This window comes from Oncorhynchus kisutch, linkage group LG14 (assembly GCF_002021735.2).
Source record: "Oncorhynchus kisutch isolate 150728-3 linkage group LG14, Okis_V2, whole genome shotgun sequence".
Classification (NCBI taxonomy): domain Eukaryota; kingdom Metazoa; phylum Chordata; class Actinopteri; order Salmoniformes; family Salmonidae; genus Oncorhynchus; species Oncorhynchus kisutch.
The window spans coordinates 41,490,515-41,508,755 of record NC_034187.2 but is presented as its reverse complement, the minus strand read 5'-3'; the positions used below and the strand labels follow the sequence as shown (position 1 = coordinate 41,508,755).

The 18,241-nt window shown below is 44.1% G+C and overlaps 1 protein-coding gene across 3 annotated transcripts in view; it reads left to right on the top strand.

The window, feature by feature from the left end:
- rps6ka1 (ribosomal protein S6 kinase a, polypeptide 1) overlaps positions 1–18,241 on the top strand; it is a 114,071-nt gene that overhangs the window by 58,003 nt on the left and 37,827 nt on the right. The window contains exons 1-3 of one of the 3 annotated variants that reach the window (XM_020470337.2): positions 10,585–10,773; positions 12,377–12,430; positions 17,678–17,794. In XM_020470337.2, the coding sequence (XP_020325926.1) occupies positions 10,726–10,773; positions 12,377–12,430; positions 17,678–17,794 (219 nt within the window). In that variant the 5' untranslated portion in view covers positions 10,585–10,725. Of the gene's footprint in view, positions 1–10,584; positions 10,774–12,376; positions 12,431–13,666; positions 14,050–17,677; positions 17,795–18,241 lie in introns of those variants that run through there. The other 2 variants (XM_020470335.2, XM_020470336.2) reach the window with 2 other exon arrangements.

Here is an 18,241-nt window from a genome sequence, read left to right as displayed (position 1 = left end):
AGGCAAAAGTTTGGAAACACCTACCGATTCAAGGGTTTTGCTATGAAATAACATATATGGAATCATGTAGTAACCAAAAAAGTGTTAAACAAATCAAAATATACTTTATATTTTACATTCTTCAAAGTAGCCACCCTTTGCCTTGATGACAGCTTTGCACACTCTTGGCATTCTCTCAACCAGCTTCATGAGGTAGTCATCTGGAATGTTTTAACAACAGTCTTGAAGGAGTTCCCACATATGCAGAGCACTTGTTGGCTGCTTTTCCTTCACTCTGCGGTCCAACTCATCCCAAACCACTCAATTGGGTTGAGGTTGGGTGATTTGTGGAGGCCAGGTCATCTGATGCAGCACTTCATCACTCTCCCTCTTGGTCAAATAGCCATTACACAGCCTGGAGGTGTGTGTTGGGTCAGTTTCAGGTTGAAAAACAATTGATAGTCCCACTAAGTGCAAACCAGATGGGGTGGCATATCACTGCAGAATGCTTTGGTAGCCATGCTGGTTAAGTGTGCCTTGAATTCTAAATAACTCACTGACAGTGTCACCAGCGAGGCACCATAACACCTCCTCCATGCTTCACATTGGGAACAACATGCAGAGATCATCCATTCACCTACTCTACGTCTCACAAAGACACGGCGGTTGGAACCAAAAATCTCAAATTTGGTCTCATTAGACCAAAGGACAGATTTCCACCGGTCTAATGTCCATTGCTCATGTTTCTTGGCCCAAGCAAGTTTCTTCTTATTATTGGTGTCCTTTAGTAGTGGTTTCTTTGCAGTAATTTGACCATGAAGGCCTGATTTCACGTAGTCTCCTCTGAACAGTTGATGTTGATGTGTCTGTTACTTGAACTCTGTGAAGCATTTATTTAGGCTGCAATCTGAGGGGCAGTTAATTGCCGATTTCTGAGGCTGGTAACTCTAATGAACTTATCCTCTGCAGCAGAGTTAACTCTAGGTCTTCCTTTCCTGTGGCGGTCCTCATGAGAGCCAGTTTTATCAGCGCTTGATGGTTTTTGCAACTGCACTTTTCGGCTTGGATGACCTTCATGCTTTAGGTAATGATGGACTGTTTCTCTTTTCTTATTTGAGCTGTTCTTGCCATAATATGGACTTGGTCTTTTACCAAATAGGGCTATTTTTTGTATACCACCCCTACCTTGTCACATCACAACTGTCTCAAACTCATTAAGAAGGGAAAACTTTTTTTAAAACTTTTTTGTCAACTTTTGACTGCTACTGTAAATGAATGTGTGACTAATTAAATACCACATTTTAAACATAGATATGTGGAGGAAAATGTATGAACTTGCCTGCTGATTTTATTTATTTGTGTATTCATTTATCAATTGTGTGCATTTATTTATTTGTAATTATGGCAGGTTTGGTCCTCCAGACACATGTGCTCTTTGTAAAATGTCACCTCTGTAGTGATGCGACACTCTTCTAGGGTGTTTGTGTTCTGAACCCAAACGATGAAATCACGAGGTCACACACCTTAAGGTAAAGTAGGCTTATTGTGTGGGGGTGGGAATCAGAATCAGTTTGATCCATTTTCAACATTACTGAGTCAACTGGGTTGTAAGCACTGAATTGCGTGTGTTCGCAAGTTTTACTGCTCTCGTCTGAACCAAACGAAGTGAACTCAGTGTTTCCGAGGGGTGAGGGAGTTCGTATGGATGTAACAACTGTGATTGTGGCATTTTAATTCAGTAGCAGTCCCATGCATTTAGTGCTGTATAATCACATAATTATCACACAGGCATCAGAAGCTTCTATTAGTTCAACTGTGAAAGCATTACTTTGAAGTATGTGTATGGTATCATTTACTCTGTGTTGCGTGTGCATGCATACAAGTGTATCAATGTCAGGAAGTATTACACTGAACAAAAATAGAAACTTAACATGTAAAGTGTTGGTCCCATGTTTCATGAGCTGAAATAAAAGATCCCAGAAATGTTCCATATGCACAAAAACTGTATTTATCTCAATTTTGTGCACAAATTTGTTTACATCCCTGTTGGTGAGCATTTCTCCTTTGCCAAGATAATCCATCCACCTGATTAGGGTTTGTATATCAAGAAGCTCATTAAACAGCATAATCATTACACAGGTGCACCTTGTGCTGGGGACAAAATGCCACTTTAAAATGTGCAGTTATGTCTCAACACAATGCCACTGATGTCTCAAGTTTTGAGGGAGTGTGCAATTGACATGCATGTATGGCGTCGTGTGGGTGAGCAGCTTCCTGATGTCAACGTTGTGAACAGAGTGCCCCATGGTGGCGGTGGGGTTATTGTATGAACAGGCATAAGCTACGAACAACGTTGCATTTTTATTGATGGCAATTTGAATGTACAGATACTGTGACGAGATCCTGAAGCCCATTGTTGTGCCATTTTATTCATTATGATCTAAAAGGCGAAACAGAACCTAGATCATCATACTACTCTGAGAGGCTTTGTGTATACGAGCGCTGATGTCTTTTACACAGCTTCTCATCTGACACAGCCTCACTCACCAAGATCTCACTTTCCCTTTTCACTGTCTCGCACTCTCTCCCTATCACTTTTTCTCCCTTGTGTGATCTCTGTCCTTGGCTCTGTCCTCTCTCTCTTGCGCTCTCACCCTCGCTCTATTCATGTCACTCCATCTCTCATTGCCCCACCACACTGACGTAGTTATGTCATAGATATATATTATACTCAGGAGGGGTGCTTTGTTGAGCTGGAACAGTAAGAACATGTTCTTTCTTGGCCACAGCTGCACCATGAAGTCTTTCTGTACTCACCTTGGGTCTCAATAGAGAGTTGTCCTGTTGCAGTGGACAGAGAATAGACCTACACTGCCCTCGTGTGGTCACTACTGCGCAATACATCAAAATCGGTCGACATTGATTCACAATGGTGAAACTTGGATTTCTTTGCTGCTTTGGGACTCGGACAAATGCTATGCCACTACCTTTCAATAAAATCATTTCACTACCGCTAACAGTGATACTTTCACTATGGTTTTGATGTGAAAGTGTTTTATTACTGAATGTGGAAGTGATTTTGAAGGGTGTAGTGTCTGTTATAAACACATTAAAGGGCCACCTCAGAGGAAGTTGCCGCACCTATTTCGAGTAATTCCTGTCCTAGAGCAGAAATTCTTGTTTAGGTTCCACCTTGAAGACTGACGCAGGCTGCTAACACAGTGCATTTGTAAAGTTTTCAGACCCCTTCACTTTAAAAAAAAAAAATAAGTTAAATAAATGATTTTAAAATAAGGCTGCTCCATTTGATGGGGTATTGTGTGTAGATTGATGATAAAAATAAAAAAGTAACTTTTTTTTCTTTAAATATATATATTTTTCTTAACCCTCATCCATCTACACCCAATACCCCATGATGACAAAGCAAAAACTTTTTTTACATTTTTGGGAAATTTACATATGTATTCAGACCCTTTACTCTGAAGCCTCTTTGGCAGCGATTACAACCTCGAGTCTTCTTGGGTATGACTCTACAAGCTTGGAATACCTGTATTTGGAGAGTTTCTCCCATTCTTCTCTGCAGATCCTCTCAAGCTCTGTCAGGTTGGATGGGGAGTTTCGCTGCACAGCGATTCTTTTTTTTTTTTTTTTCAGGTCTCTCCAGAGATGTCCGGGCTCTGGCTGGGCCACTAAAGGACTTTCAGAGACTTGTCCCAAAGCCACTCCTGCGTTGTCTTGACTGTGTGCTTAGGGTCATTGTCCTGTTGCAAGACTAACCTTCGCCCCAGTCTGAGGTCCTGAGCGCTCTGGAGCAAGTTTTCATGAAGGATCTCTCTCTGTACTTTGCTCCAGTCATCTTTCCCTCGATCCTGACTAGTCTCCCAGTCTCTGCCACTGAAAAATATCCCCACAGCATGATGTTGCCACCGCCATGCTTCACCGTAGGGATGGTATTGGCCAAGTAATGAGCTTTGTCTGATTTCCTCCAAAACTGATGCTTGGCATTCAGGCCAAAGAGTTCAATCTTGGTTTCATCTTCCGGCGCCGACAGAGATGGCCGCCTCGCTTCGCGTTCCTAGGAAACGATGCAGTTTTTTTACATGTTATTTCTTACATTGGTACCCCAGGGCATCTTAGGTTTCATTACATACAGTCGAGAAGAACTACTGAACATAAGAGCAGCGTCAACTCACCATCAGTACGACCAAGAATATGACTTTCGCGAAGCGGACCCTGTGTTCTGCCTTTCACCCAGGACAACGGAATGGATCCCAGCCGGCGACCCCAAAAAACGACTTCGAAAAAGGGGAAAACGAAGCAGTCTTCTGGTCAGACTCCGGAGACGGGCACATCGTGCACCACTCCCTAGCATTCTCCTCGCCAATGCCCAGTCTCTTGACAACAAGGTTGATGAAATCCGAGCAAGGGTAGCATTCCAGAGGGACATCGGAGACTTATGTTCTTTGCTTCACGGAAACATGGCTCACTGGAGAGACGTTATCGGAGACTGTGCAGCCAGCTGGTTTCTCCACGCATCGCGCCGACAGAAACAAACATCTTTCTGGTAAGAAGAGGGGCGGGGGCGTATTTTTTTTATGGTTAACGGGACGTGGTGTGGCCAAAACAACATACAGGAACTCAAGTCCTTCTGTTCACCTGATTTTAGAATTCCTCACAATCAAATGTAGACCGCATTATCTACCAAGGGAATTCTCTTCGATTATAATCACAGCCGTATATATTCCCCCCCAAGCAGACACATCGATGGCTCTGAATGAACTTTATTTGACTCTTTGCAAACTGGAATTCATATATCCGGAGGCTGTATTCATTGTAGCTGGGGATTTTAACAAGGCTAATCTGAAAACAAGACTCCCTAAATTTTATCAGCATATCGATTGCGCAACCAGGGCGGGAAAAACCTTGGATCATTGCTATTCCAACTTCCGCGACGCATATAAGGCCCTGCCCCGCCCTCCTTTCGGAAAAGCTGACCACGACTCCATTTTGTTGATCCCTGCCTACAGACAGAAACTAAAACAAGAAGCTCCCGCGCTGAGGTCTGTTCAACGCTGGTCCGACCAATCTGATTCCACACTCCAAGACTGCTTCCATCATGTGGACTGGGATATGTTCCGTATTGCGTCAGACGACAACATTGACGAATACGCTGATTCGGTGTGCGAGTTCATTACAACGTGCGTTGAAGATGTCGTTCCCATAGCAACGATTAAAACATTCCCAAACCAGAAACCGTGCATTGATGGCAGCATTCGCGTGAAACTGAAAGCGCGAACCACTGCTTTTAATCAGGGCAAGGTGACTGGAAACATGACCGAATACAAACAGTGTAACTATTCCCTCCGCAAGGCAATCAAACAAGCTAAGCGTCAGTATAGAGACAAAGCTCTATACTGACACGAGGTATGTGGCAGGGTTTACAGTCAATCACGGATTACAAAAAGAAAACCAGCACTGTCACGGACCAGGATGTCATGCTCCCAGGCAGACTAAACTTTTTTGCCCGCTTTGAGAACAATACAGTGCCACTGACACGGCCCGCAACCAAAACATGCGGACTCTCCTTCACTGCAGCCGACGTGAGTAAAACATTTAAACGTGTTAACCCTCGCAAGGCTGCAGGCCCAGACAGCATCCCCAGCCGTGCCCTCAGAGCATGCGCAGACCAGCTGGCTGGTGTGTTTACGGACATATTCAATCAATCCCTATCCCAGTCGGTTGTTCCCACATGCTTCAAGAGGGCCACCATTGTTCCTGTTCCCAAGAAAGCTAAGGTAACTGAGCTAAACGACTACCGCCCCGTAGCACTCACTTCCGTCATCATGAAGTGCTTTGAGAGACTAGTCAAGGACCATATCACCTCCACCCTACCTGACACCCTAGACCCACTCCAATTTGCTTACCGCCCAAATAGGTCCACAGACGATGCAATCTCAACCACACTGCACACTGCCCTAACCCATCTGGACAAGAGGAATACCTATGTGAGAATGCTGTTTATCGACTACAGCTTGGCATTTAACCCCATAGTGCCCTCCAAGCTCGTCATCAAGCTCGAGACCCTGGGTCTCGACCCCGCCCTGTGCAACTGGGTACTGGACTTCCTGACGGGCCGCCCCCAGGTGCTGAGGGTAGGCAACAACATCTCCACCCCGCTGATCCTCAACACTGGGGCCCCACAAGGGTGCGTTCTGAGCCCTCTCCTGTACTCCCTGTTCACCCACGACTGCTTGGCCACGCACGCCTCCAACTCAATCATCTCAACTCCAGCCACTTTAATAATGGGAATTGATGGGAATTGATGTAAAATATATCACTAGCCACTTTAAACAATGCTACCTAATATAATGTTTACATACCCCACATTATTAATCTCATATGTATACGTATATACTGTACTCTATCATCTACTGCATCCTTATGTAATACATGTATCACTAGCCACTTTAACTATGCCACTTTGTTTACATACTCATCTCATATGTATATACTGTACTCAATACCATCTACTGTATCTTGCCTATGCCGCTCTGTACCATCACTCATTCATATATCTTTATGTACATATTCTTTATCCCCTTACACTTGTGTCTATAAGGTAGTAGTTTTGGAATTGTTAGCTAGATTACTTGTTGGTTATTACTGCATTGTCGGAACTAGAAGCACAAGCATTTCGCTACACTCGCACTAACATCTGCTAACCATGTGTATGTGACAAATAAAATTTGATTTGATTTCATCAGACCAGAGAATCTTGTTTCTCATGGTCAGAGTCCTTTAGGTGCGTTTTGGCAAACTCAAAGCGGGCTGTCATGTGCCTTTTACTGAGGAGTGGTTACCATCTGGGCACTCTACCATAAAGGCCTGATTGGTGGAGTGCTGCAGAGATTGTTGTCCTTCTGGAAGGTTCTCCCATCTCCAAAGAGGATCGATCTCTGGAGCCCTGAAAGAGTGACCATTGTGGTGGAACATTCTATTCAAGTGAGAGAGACTTGGTCATTTCTTCAAACAATCATCTTTATTCAATAGCGATGAATTATTGCAATTATGAAACCGTCGACCCAATAGTCTTGACTGTTGGGCCGAGAGCCTACCCTTTAAAGACCATGCTGTTCCTTATATACCCGATACCAAGATTTCTCAGTCATTGCTGGTTCAACCCCTCCCATAAGAATTGGGGGCACCATAAGCCACTTTGGGTTCATCCTGTGGTCACATGCTTCTGGTGTTGTCTCCCAGATGCCAGGATAATCAGGAATACTGAGGCCTTTGTTCTGTTCCTCCAGGCTATCTCTATCTCGGTGACACCCACCACATCTGATCTCTGGAATGCCAGCTGTAGGTTTTTTTTTATCACCATGCCATCACTTAATCAGTTGCCAGCCCAAGCTCCATAAAGACTTCTCTCAGTTAACACAAAAGGAGAGCGAGTGTCCTAAGAACATTACTCTATTAAATAAAACAATTTGGTGCATAAATATAACATCCTGTAATCCTGCTAACACACCATCGGGTTATTGGTCACCTCCCTGACCAAGGCCCTTCTCCCCCGATTGCTCTGTTTGGCTGGGCGGCCAGCTCTATGAAGATTTTTGATGGTTCCAAACTTCTTGCATTTTAAGAATGATGGCGGCCACTGTGTTCTTTGGGACCTTCAATGCTGCAGAAATCTTTTTGTACCCTTCCCCAGATCTGTGCCTTGACACAATGCTGTCTCGGAGCTCTACGGACAATTCCTTCAACCTCATGGCTTGGTTTTTGCACTGACATGCACTGTCAACTGTGGGACCTTATATAGACAGGTGTGTGCCTTTCCAAATCATGTCCAACCAATTGAATTTTCCACAGGTGGACTCCCAAGTTGTGGAAACATCAAGGATGGTCAATGGAAACAGGATGCACCTCAGTGCAAATTAAATTAAAAACACCCACACCAGTAGAAATCCACTTTTTTGAGCTGAAAGATGGCCAGAGCTTACCCATGATGTTTCACAACAATGTAAATCAATTCTTATTCAAAGTCTAATAGATTTTAGGGTTAAAGGGTTAAATCTGAATTTGTGACTTCAGATTTATTAATTAGAAACATCTGATGCAAAGTGCTTCCAATTCACGAGTCATCTAAGAGCCAAACAGCTTTTCTCCGTGGCCTTTGGGTCAAAATTGGCTACCGGTATATCAAATTCATGAAAACAAAAATGAGCTTTTCGGTCTTAATTTAAGGTGAAGCGGAGTTGGGTTTAAAATCAGATTTTAAGAAGAAAAATGTTCAAATTAACATGGTTTATGACTTTGTGGCTGTGACGACCCTACACCTTCTCATGGAGAAAATTATAATAAGGGGTGCAAACTAAGGTTGTTGCACTTCCCCTTTTTTACCAGCAAATGGTCGTAAGCCATTAGATAATTTTGTCAAATTGCACTTATTTTTGAACTAGTCTGCATAAAAAAGAGGCCTGTTTAGAAATGGTAAAATTGCACTAAATAATTGCTTTTTAGAACCCCGCTTCCCCTGTCTCCACAAGATGAAAGGTTTTGACTACTAAAGTTCTATGCCAATTCATTTTTGCATGGCCCGGTGCCCCAGGTGTAAAGCATTTGCAACTTTTTCCACCATTCCATTGATCCTAAAGAGAAATCTCCACCCACTCGGGGGAACCGGGCCATACAAAACAAAATTGCTTCAATACAAGCTCCAAACAGTTCAATAGTTAGGCTAGCCATATTACCGGAGTTTATATTCTTTCTATTTCTATGGCGGATTAGCGGCCGTAATTTAGATAATGCATTGTGATATATAGCTAGCTAGCGTGCTGAAATGATAACAGAGCGAATTAAAAAATATAGCGATTTGATCATGTCCGTGTGCATGTCCAAATATTAATGATGTCTGGAATCCAATAGTTTCACTGGAATTATCAAACGGCAAGAGTCATAAAAACGTCAACCCTCTGTCAACAGCCCGTATAGGCACCGCGGAGACTCATAACAGGTAGGCTTGGTAGTCTTTTTCTGAAATTATTATTTTCACCTGACTTACAGTATGCCACTCATTTTCGTGCCTTTTGAAATCCCTACACGTCATAAAGGTTTCATTTGTGACTTGTTCTGGTAGCCTTTCGTCGAAGTAATGCAATTGAGTATGCGTTTTATACAGGGTGTACCGCCTCCACCTACGTCAACCAATCATGTCAATGCGGTGCTATACGGAGCCCTCCGCATTGTTAAAAAGAAATTGCGACGCTCATGTCATCACTCTCTCTCTCCATACAGAGCCTTTGGTCAGCATTTCCCGATCAAGCATAAATTGGTGTGAAGAGAAGAAGGCACACATGATCGAAAGGGATAGAAAGCAGTTGATCTAAGTGGCTGATAGTTGGTATGCCTTGTTTACTTGAAAGAACGACTAAAATCGTGATTTTTGTCAGACAGCAAAGGCAGCAGCCCTATAGAGATGAGATGTTGGTTTGGATTGAAATAATAAAGTCATCAAGTAAAACAAATTTGATTAAAGTTGTGTGAATAAATGATTGTTAGTAAGTGATAAGCAGTACTTTTATTAATTGTTTTATACAGTGTTACAGCATTCAACCCATATATTGCATTGTGCATTTAATGTCAAGAAAATAATCAAACTGTGATATCCTTTTTTATAATCAAACCGAACCGACCTTAAAGCACAAATCGTGGGGTGGCGCACAATTGGCCCAGAGTTGTCCGGGTTAGGGGAGGGTTTGGCCCAGAGTCGTCCGGGTTAGGGGAGGGTTTGGCCCAGAGTCGCCCGGGTTAGGGGAGGGTTTGGCCGAGATGTTTTTTTTGTCCCATCTCGCTCTAGCAATGCACGCTGACACGGTCGCTAGGTGTACAGCGTTTCCTCCTATACATTGGTACAGCTGGCGTCCGGGTTAAGCGGGCATTGTGTCAAGAAGCAGTGCGGCTCGGCCGGGTTGTGTTTCGGAGGACGCACGGCTCTCGACCGTCGCCTCACCCGAGTCTGTATGGGAGTTGCAGCAATGGGACAAGACTGTAACTACCAATTTGATACCACTATTCGCTCAGTTCTTTTCGCTTACCAAAAAAGTGGGCGATGTCTTGAGTCTCCTGCAGATATTCAGTGTTTCCGCCCTGGCTGCACTTGTGGGTCTGACTTTATTATCTCTTATTTTCACGTTAGGTTATTGTACAGGGAGCAGACAAAGACTGAGTAAAGCTCATAGAGTGCCAATAAGTGGCACTGAGTTCTAAGATACAATTATGTGGTAAAGGTCCTCAATCAGTTAGTACATGTCTGTTGTCCCTGCCTGCTGCTAGGCAACACAGCCCAGTGACTCTAAAGAATCCATCCCTTCCTCTTTTTCACCATGACTGTCTCAAGTCGAGGCCGTTATGGTCCAACACGATGTAGAAAGAAGTGTCTGCAGTGGCATTTGATAAGTGGTGTGTGGGTACTTTTATACGTGTGTGCCTGCGTGCTTATTACACGGCATGTGTTTCTCTCTTTCTGGTAATGACTGAGTTTAGTTTGCTGTGGCTTCCTTAGGAAGTCTCTTAGTTTCCTCCTCAGATTATCTGCAATAAATCAGTCTTCTACCGGGGTGACATGCTCTTTGCATTTCCCCATTTACGTGTGTGTGTGTAAGATTAGCTTATTGCCCCATTCTGAGTGTCTCACAAGTACGTGTCGAAGTCCTAGACAGTGTGACATGGGAAACTCCGATCGACAAGATGTGGAGGCACATATTTCGCACCAAACGGGGTTTTCGTGTGCCCCAGGCAAGTATCACACCACGTGTGTGTGAATTGCTTGGCTGTGTGTATTGCTTGGCTCTGTGTGGTGTATTGTAGGAGCTAAAAAAGGGGTTTCAGTGACCTGAGAGGTGGGCGTAGGAAACGCATCTGTGGCAGTAGCCTCTGACCTTGACCGAACTACTTATCCTTCCTGACTGTCACAGTGGAAAGGCAAAGACCAGAGTACAGTCAAAGTAGACTCTCCTAGAACCTCTGACTTGAAATAAGTTGACATTTTGTTATTCATCGCTTGTGTCTGAGACTTTCTAGAAGACATGAACATGATGACTGAGAAACTATAAGTGCTATCATTGTAGCAAGATGTTTTAGTTGTTATACCATTCTAAATTCACTGATTTGATATCTTGTATTTTGAGGTGGGGGGGGGCACCACTTTGAGCAGATTTGCCTTGTCTCTGGGAATCTTACTCGCTCCATCTCTCTACAAAGAACTTGAATTACTTCTAGTCAGCACAGTGTGCAAAAGCCTATTGAGTGTTCTGTCAGGTGAAATGAACAAATTTACAACTTGGCTTAGAAAATGGCTTGTAGCCTTCTCGGAAGAGCAAGAGACTGTGAAACAATTGTCTATGTTCGCTATTAGCTTTATGCGTTCCTGTATGTATTTTGTGTGTGTTAATGGAGAAAGTGGGTGGACATGACGCACACTCACTGCCCCTCCACTGTGTCCATGTGTGTGTCACTTATTTATCGAGCCCACAACTCCGAGCCTAAAATAATGGCTTTATTGGTGGCTCGCCCAACGTCATGTGGTAACATCATACAAAAACACATCTTATTTTTCTCCTTCCATCGCCGTGACAACCAACCTTTGCTGTGAACACTGCATGTAACTCTGTGTTGTTGTCTGTTCACACTGCTATGCTTAATCTTGGCCAGGTCGCAGTTGTAAATGAGAACTTGTTCTCAACTAGCCTACCTGGTTAAATAAAGGTGAAATAAAAAAAATTACATTTTTTAAAAAAATGTGACGAGTCCTGTATGGGCCACGTCAATTCCGAGCCAAACCCGACCCACCCGCATAGGACTTTTTTTTTCTTCGAGAGCCGATCCGTAACACGACAAATAACCTCAATTTATTTCATGTTTTTTTTATGACTCCAGAGTAGTAGGCTATTATTCTCCTCCCTGTTAACTTGTCTGCGTGTCTTTTCAACATTTGAATAGAAGGAAACTATTCCATGAATTATTAACACAATGAGATGCGGCACATTGAAAGCCTATAGCGACATAATAAAACAAGACCTTTTACGTTCAATATTGTTTAGATAATCAAATGGTTTACTTGAAACTTCAACAAAAACTATTCCAAGAATCGCATATAGGCTGCAAAAATGTATTTATTTAGAAGGATCTACTCCAACTTTTACCAGCCACCGGTTTAACATGGATATGGCCTGCGTTTGGTCTAAATGAAGGAAAGCCTGAATTAACATAATGAACCGTTCCACTCGCCAGCTGATTTCTTTGCGGGTCAACTGTGCGGAACCAACGGATAACTGACCCGATGCAACACTCTGTGACATACAAACCTGAAATCCTTTTCCCTGTGACACCTTTCAATCAGGACCGGTCCCATATTACCTGGGTAGAGAAGGACTTTGCCAATATTAACGCCAAGGTAAGATTATTCCTCATTCATTTGGCTTTGGCTCACCGCCAAGTCAGCACCCTCTGTTCCTCTATTGCTTTGCTGGGCTAAATCAATACGGTCAACAATGCTAGCATATGCAGCGACTAAATTACTGTCCGTCTGACTCAAATGACTGGAGAGCTCTGGCATATACCTCTGTAGTCCGTCCACCTAGGTGTGGCTGTCTGAGAAGATAATGTATTTCTTTAGAAGTATTTTGGCACCTTGCTCACACGTTGGCTCTAAAAATGCACTCTTCAACATCCAGTTTGTGGGAAAGCTGTCCAAAATGAGTTGTCTTTGTCACCTCGAGAGCTGATTTTGTTACTCTCTGAAGACAGTTGATCTGCATTACAGTAGCCGTGATACACTATACAAGATGTCTAGATCTGGTTATAGTAGTGCAATAGAGCGCTATAGTATCTAATATGCGATCTTAGGAGGCTGCAAAAGAAAGTGACTTAGCAAGTAGATGGAGACTTTGAGTGAAATAGTGTTCTGTGAAGCTAAGAGGAAGTGTGTATTGACTCATATAGACACACAGTGACAGTGTGTTTGTAGGGATGTGGAAGGCCCTGTTCTCACACAAAGACAGGGGTAGAGACGAGGATGGCAGGAAAGAGGCTGTAAGGGATGCCTGTCATCAGGCTGTAAAAGTGTCCCGGTCTCTCTCCCGCTCTCACTATTTTTCCCCTGTCTCTCTTGCTGTCTGGGTCATGGTGTTGGCAGTTAGGGAGGCGACACCTCGTCACTCTACCCGCTCTGTGACCATAGCCAAAGGGAAACGGGGCAGAGCGGCGCATGATGGGACGGGAGGGGCCGCTGACCTGTCAGTTCCAGCAGGAAGGAGAAGATTTATCATCTGTGACATCGACTTCAGAGAGGAGGGCTGAGGATGAACTGTGTCTCTCTCTCTCTCTCACTCTCTCTCACTCTCTCTCACACTCTCACACTCTCACACTCTCACTCACTCACTCACTCACTCACTCACTCACTCACTCACTCACTCACTCTTACACTCTCACACTCTCACTCCCCCCCCCCCCCCCCCCCCCCCCCCCCCCCCCCACACACACACACACACACACACACACACACACACACACACACACACACACACACTCGTTGTGTGGGTTCTGCATACAGGTCTCAGAGCAGACTCTTTGTTCCTTCCTGCCTCTCTCTCTCTCCCCCCCCCCCCCCCCCTCTTTCTCTGTTCAGCAGTAGTCAGAGCTCTGTGCTTTCAGAGGACAGGACACACAGAACTAACGGAGTCGGCTTACATACAGAGAGTACAACTTGCACCCCATCTTACCATGCAGTCTACCAGTCTGGTATGAGAGTGAGGACTCTGTCCAGAGGTAGGGAGGTTGGGACTGGGATGGGGTCTAGGCTGGCAAGGCAATGTTGAGATGGAAAAGGACAGGAGGAAGTTTAAAGTGAGCCGCTTGCTGACCCTCTACCTCTTCAAGAAGCACCATAACAAGGCTTTGGCCAGCATCAGCGAACCACAGACACAGATTGGCCATGGCACCTCTACAGAGAAAAAGACAGGCAATGAGACAGACGCCTCCCATGCAGACAGTCTCAACAGGACCCAGTGGAAGGTAATGTGGTCTTCACACTGGGGAGAATGGTCATGCAATTAAGTGAATTTTCGACTTCAGATGAAGGCTTCGCCCCATACAGTGTTAGATCTTCGCTTATTGTCATATGATCGTGTGTGGACTATGGAGCAGGAGATGTGCAAAAGGTGTGTCTTAGTCAAGATGTGTTGTCAGTGTTTCTCCTAATTAATTTAGCAGTGGCGGGGTGCTGCTTTTTTTTTTTACAAAATAATTTTTGGGATGGTGAATAACAAACAATATAAAGTACGTAGAAAAGTTAATGGAGCTACTCAGCATAAAAATAAATGTCCTCTCACTGTCAACTGTGTTTATTTTCAGCAAACTTAACATGTGTAAATATTGTATGAATATAAGATTCATCAACGGAGACATAAACTGAACATAAACAAACACGTGACTAACAAAAATGGAATCATGTGTCCCTGAACAAAGGGGAGGTCAAAATCAAAAGTAACAATCAGTATCTGGTGTGGCCACCAGCTGCATTAAGTACTGCAGTGCATCTCCTCCTCATGGACTGCACCAGATTTGCCAGTTCTTGCTGTGAGATGTTACCCCACTCTTCCACCAAGGCACCTGCAAGTTCCCGGGCATTTCTGGGGGGGATGGCCTAGCCCTCACCCTCCGATCCAACAGGTCCCAGGCGTGCTCAATGGGATTGACATCCGGGCTCTTCGATGGCCATGGCAGAACACTGACATTCCTGTCTTGGAGGAAATCACACACAGAACGAGCAGTATGGTTGGTGGCATTGTCATGCAGGAGGGTCATGTCAGGATGAGCCTGCAGGAAGGGTACCGCATGAGGGAGGAGGATGTCTTCCCTGTAACGCACAGTGTTGAGATTGCCTGCAATGACAACAAGCTCAGTCAGATGATGCTGTTGCACACCGCCCCAGACCATGACGGACCCTCCACCTCATCGATCCCGCTCCAGAGTACAGGCCTCGGTGTAACGCTCATTCCTACGACGATAAATGCGAATCCGACCATCACCCCTGGTGAGACAAAACCGTGATTCGTCAGTGAAGAGCACTTCTTGCCAGTCATGTCTGGTCCAGCGACAGTGGGTTTGTGCCCATAGGTGACGTTGTTGCAGGTGATGTCTGGTGAGGACCTGCCTTACAACAGGCCTACAAGCCCTCAGTCCAGAATCTCTCAGCCTATTGCGGACAGTCTGAGCACTGATGGAGGGATTGTGCATTCCTGTTGTAACTCGGGGAGTTGTTGCCATCCTGTACCTGTCCCCCAGGTGTGATGTTCACCTGCACAGCATCGGTACATCCGTTGTTCCACGTGGTCCGTCACTGCGAGGACGATCACCCGTCTGTCCTGTCTCCCTATAGTGCTGTCTTAGGCGTCTCACAGTATGGACATTGCCATTTATTGCCCTGGCCACAGCTGCAGTCCTCATGCCTCCTTGCAGCATGCCTAAGGCACATTCACGCAGATGAGCAGGGACCCTGGGCATCTTTCTTTTGGCGAAGTTATTTGGGTTTTTGCGAATTCTTTGAAAGACAGGGTCCTGAAAAAGGCTGTTTCTTTATTTTTTGCTGAGTTTATGACGAAATGTGTAGATTTGCAGGAAATTAGCTTTTAAAGTAACTGACCAGTGAAAATCTCACTTTTAAACACCCGCAATTAACATGTATCATTATTACCTTCACATGTGTTCACCTTGCTAACTGCTTCACCGCATGTTTAGCTATTTGCAACCTAAACAAAGATAAATATTGATAGTAGGAAAATGGAACAATATTAGTGTATATGGTTCTTTGTCTTGATTTGTTACTAAGGTACATTATTTAATATTTATTGCAATTAACCATGCTAGCGTTATGAGACGTTATATACAGTGGGTTTGTGAGGGTTTTTACTTTAAAGAGATTAACTTGACACAAGTTAGGCCTCCGGAGATGTTTTCTTGATGAGTGTGTGAATTAGACCATTTTCCTTTCCTGCTAAGCATTCAAAATTTAACGAGTACTTTTGGGTGTCAGGGAACATGTATGGAGTAAAAAGTACAGAATTGTATTTAGGAATGTAGTGAAGTAAAAGTAGTCAAACATATAAATCGTAAAGTACAGATACCCTCCAAAAAACTACTTAAGTACTTTCAAGCATTTTTACTGAAGTGCTTTACCCCACTGAGTGTTAGCGTCTAGTGTTAGAGTTCCACCCTCAGTAGTAGGACTTTGTCCACTCAAGGTGGTCTTGGTTGGTCCCATAAGGGGCCTGGGGTTGGTTGTTTTTCTTGAGTAATGTCTAACTCTAAGCAAACATGGTATAAAGTACTGTATGAAGGGAATGTATTTGCTCAAGGACACAGACTGCAGATGCAGTTCAACAAAAATAAGTTGGCCTGTGTACTAGGGTTGGGTGGTATCCAGATTTTCATACCGTTTCTGTACCATACTGGGGTATATGGTATTACCAGAAGTGCACACAAGTTTAAAAAAAGTCACTAAATTAAAAAAAGTCTCTGCTGTAACCAAGACTCTTGATCTTGACCGCTATCCACTTAGCTAGCAAGTTAGCAAACCAAATGCCGGATCTAACTAGTTTGACACATCTTCAGTTTCTTATAGTTCTAAGCAGTGGCATAGCACAACTCCCCCGTCGATTATTTCTAATACTCCAGTGTACACTATAAACGATATATCGCCCAAGCCTAGTGTGTACTGTGTGAATGTTCCACTGTAATTGCTGTCTGATACAGCTATTTAATATGTTTTGGGTAAGGTGAAGTAGGCCTTAGCTCAAAAGCAGCCTCTTTGCCACAACGCTGGTGTAAAAATATAGTTATTTCAAGCTGTGGCTATGGTTACCATTCTCAATATCATTGACGGTAAATGGTGCGATCGGTTTGTTTCCAGTGAGACTCATAACACAAACATATCAGGGTTGTGAACTTCTCGTGGTTAGTTTTCACAGGGTTTTTCTGTCTCCTCTCTTGTTTCCTTTCTCCATCCGTCTGTGCCCAGATGTTTTCTTCGGTAGTTGCGAATGTTGAACTCGTCTTAGGATAAACCCTGTGTGTGTTACTGCTCTGTGTCCTTCGAAGGAAACACACTACGTGTTGGACAGCACTTGTTGCACCGAGCCATTTCCTTTCTCTCAACTAGCTCTCTTTGCTTTCTATACTCTCGTGGCCACACCTCTTGTTTTCTACCCTCTTCCTCTTTTCGGGTTGGCTCCTCTGCATTGTTGCTCGAATGTGCACACACTTTGATCAGGACACACCCGTGTGTGTCACCTCCCAGCAACTTTCTAAATATTCTTCATCTTCATGTGCTAAAACGTCTGTCAGTTTCCTCCCTGATCCATGTGGAGAGATCCAAGAGAGGCCGCTTTGTTTTAAAGGACAGGCGGCTGAAGTTCAAATCAGTGTGTTCAACCTCAAAATACACAGTCACTTGAAAACACGTGTATTGTATCATGGTTAAGATCAGTCTGATGAGCAGACAGATGGGTTCAAATGTTTTTTCGCATTGTGTAGATTATAATCAAGCTTGGAAAGGTTTCCTCCGCCTACAATGCTGCGGTACCACGGATAATGTGGTGTCTCCTGGATAATGGACGTTCTCCCCCCTCTTGTCTCTCTCTAGGAGGATGACATCATCAAGGAGATTAACATCACCCACGTGGTCAAGGAAGGTTCGGAGAAGGCCGACGCTCGCCAGTTTGAGCTGCTCAAAGTGCTGGGCCAGGGCTCCTTCGGCAAGGTAAAACGTCACCCCTCTAAGGTAGCACACTGCCTTTGTTCAAATACCCCCTCCGTGACAGATCTGAGAAGTGGTTCACATTGCTATACTCATGTATACCTCTTGTTTCGAAAGCCCATCTTTTTAGGGGATCAACTCGTGTTGCTAATGACATCACTTGACCGTTGAAATGTTTATCACTACAGTAAGAATACGTAATAATTCTCCTCTAAATAAGCATGCAAAAAAAGAAAACCGTTTCCTAAGAAACATGTGAAAACCGTTTCCAAGATGCAGTGTTCAATCTCCCCAAAGTATTGCTTCTTATTGTGTTTGTGGACAGATCAGTAAAAGTGTGTGCATCGTCATTAAGAGGTTAAAGCCTGTAGATGCAAGAATCCATTTACATTTGTATGGTCATTGGTATGGTTTGAGATTGTTCAGGCGTGCTCCGGTGCCACTGTGTTA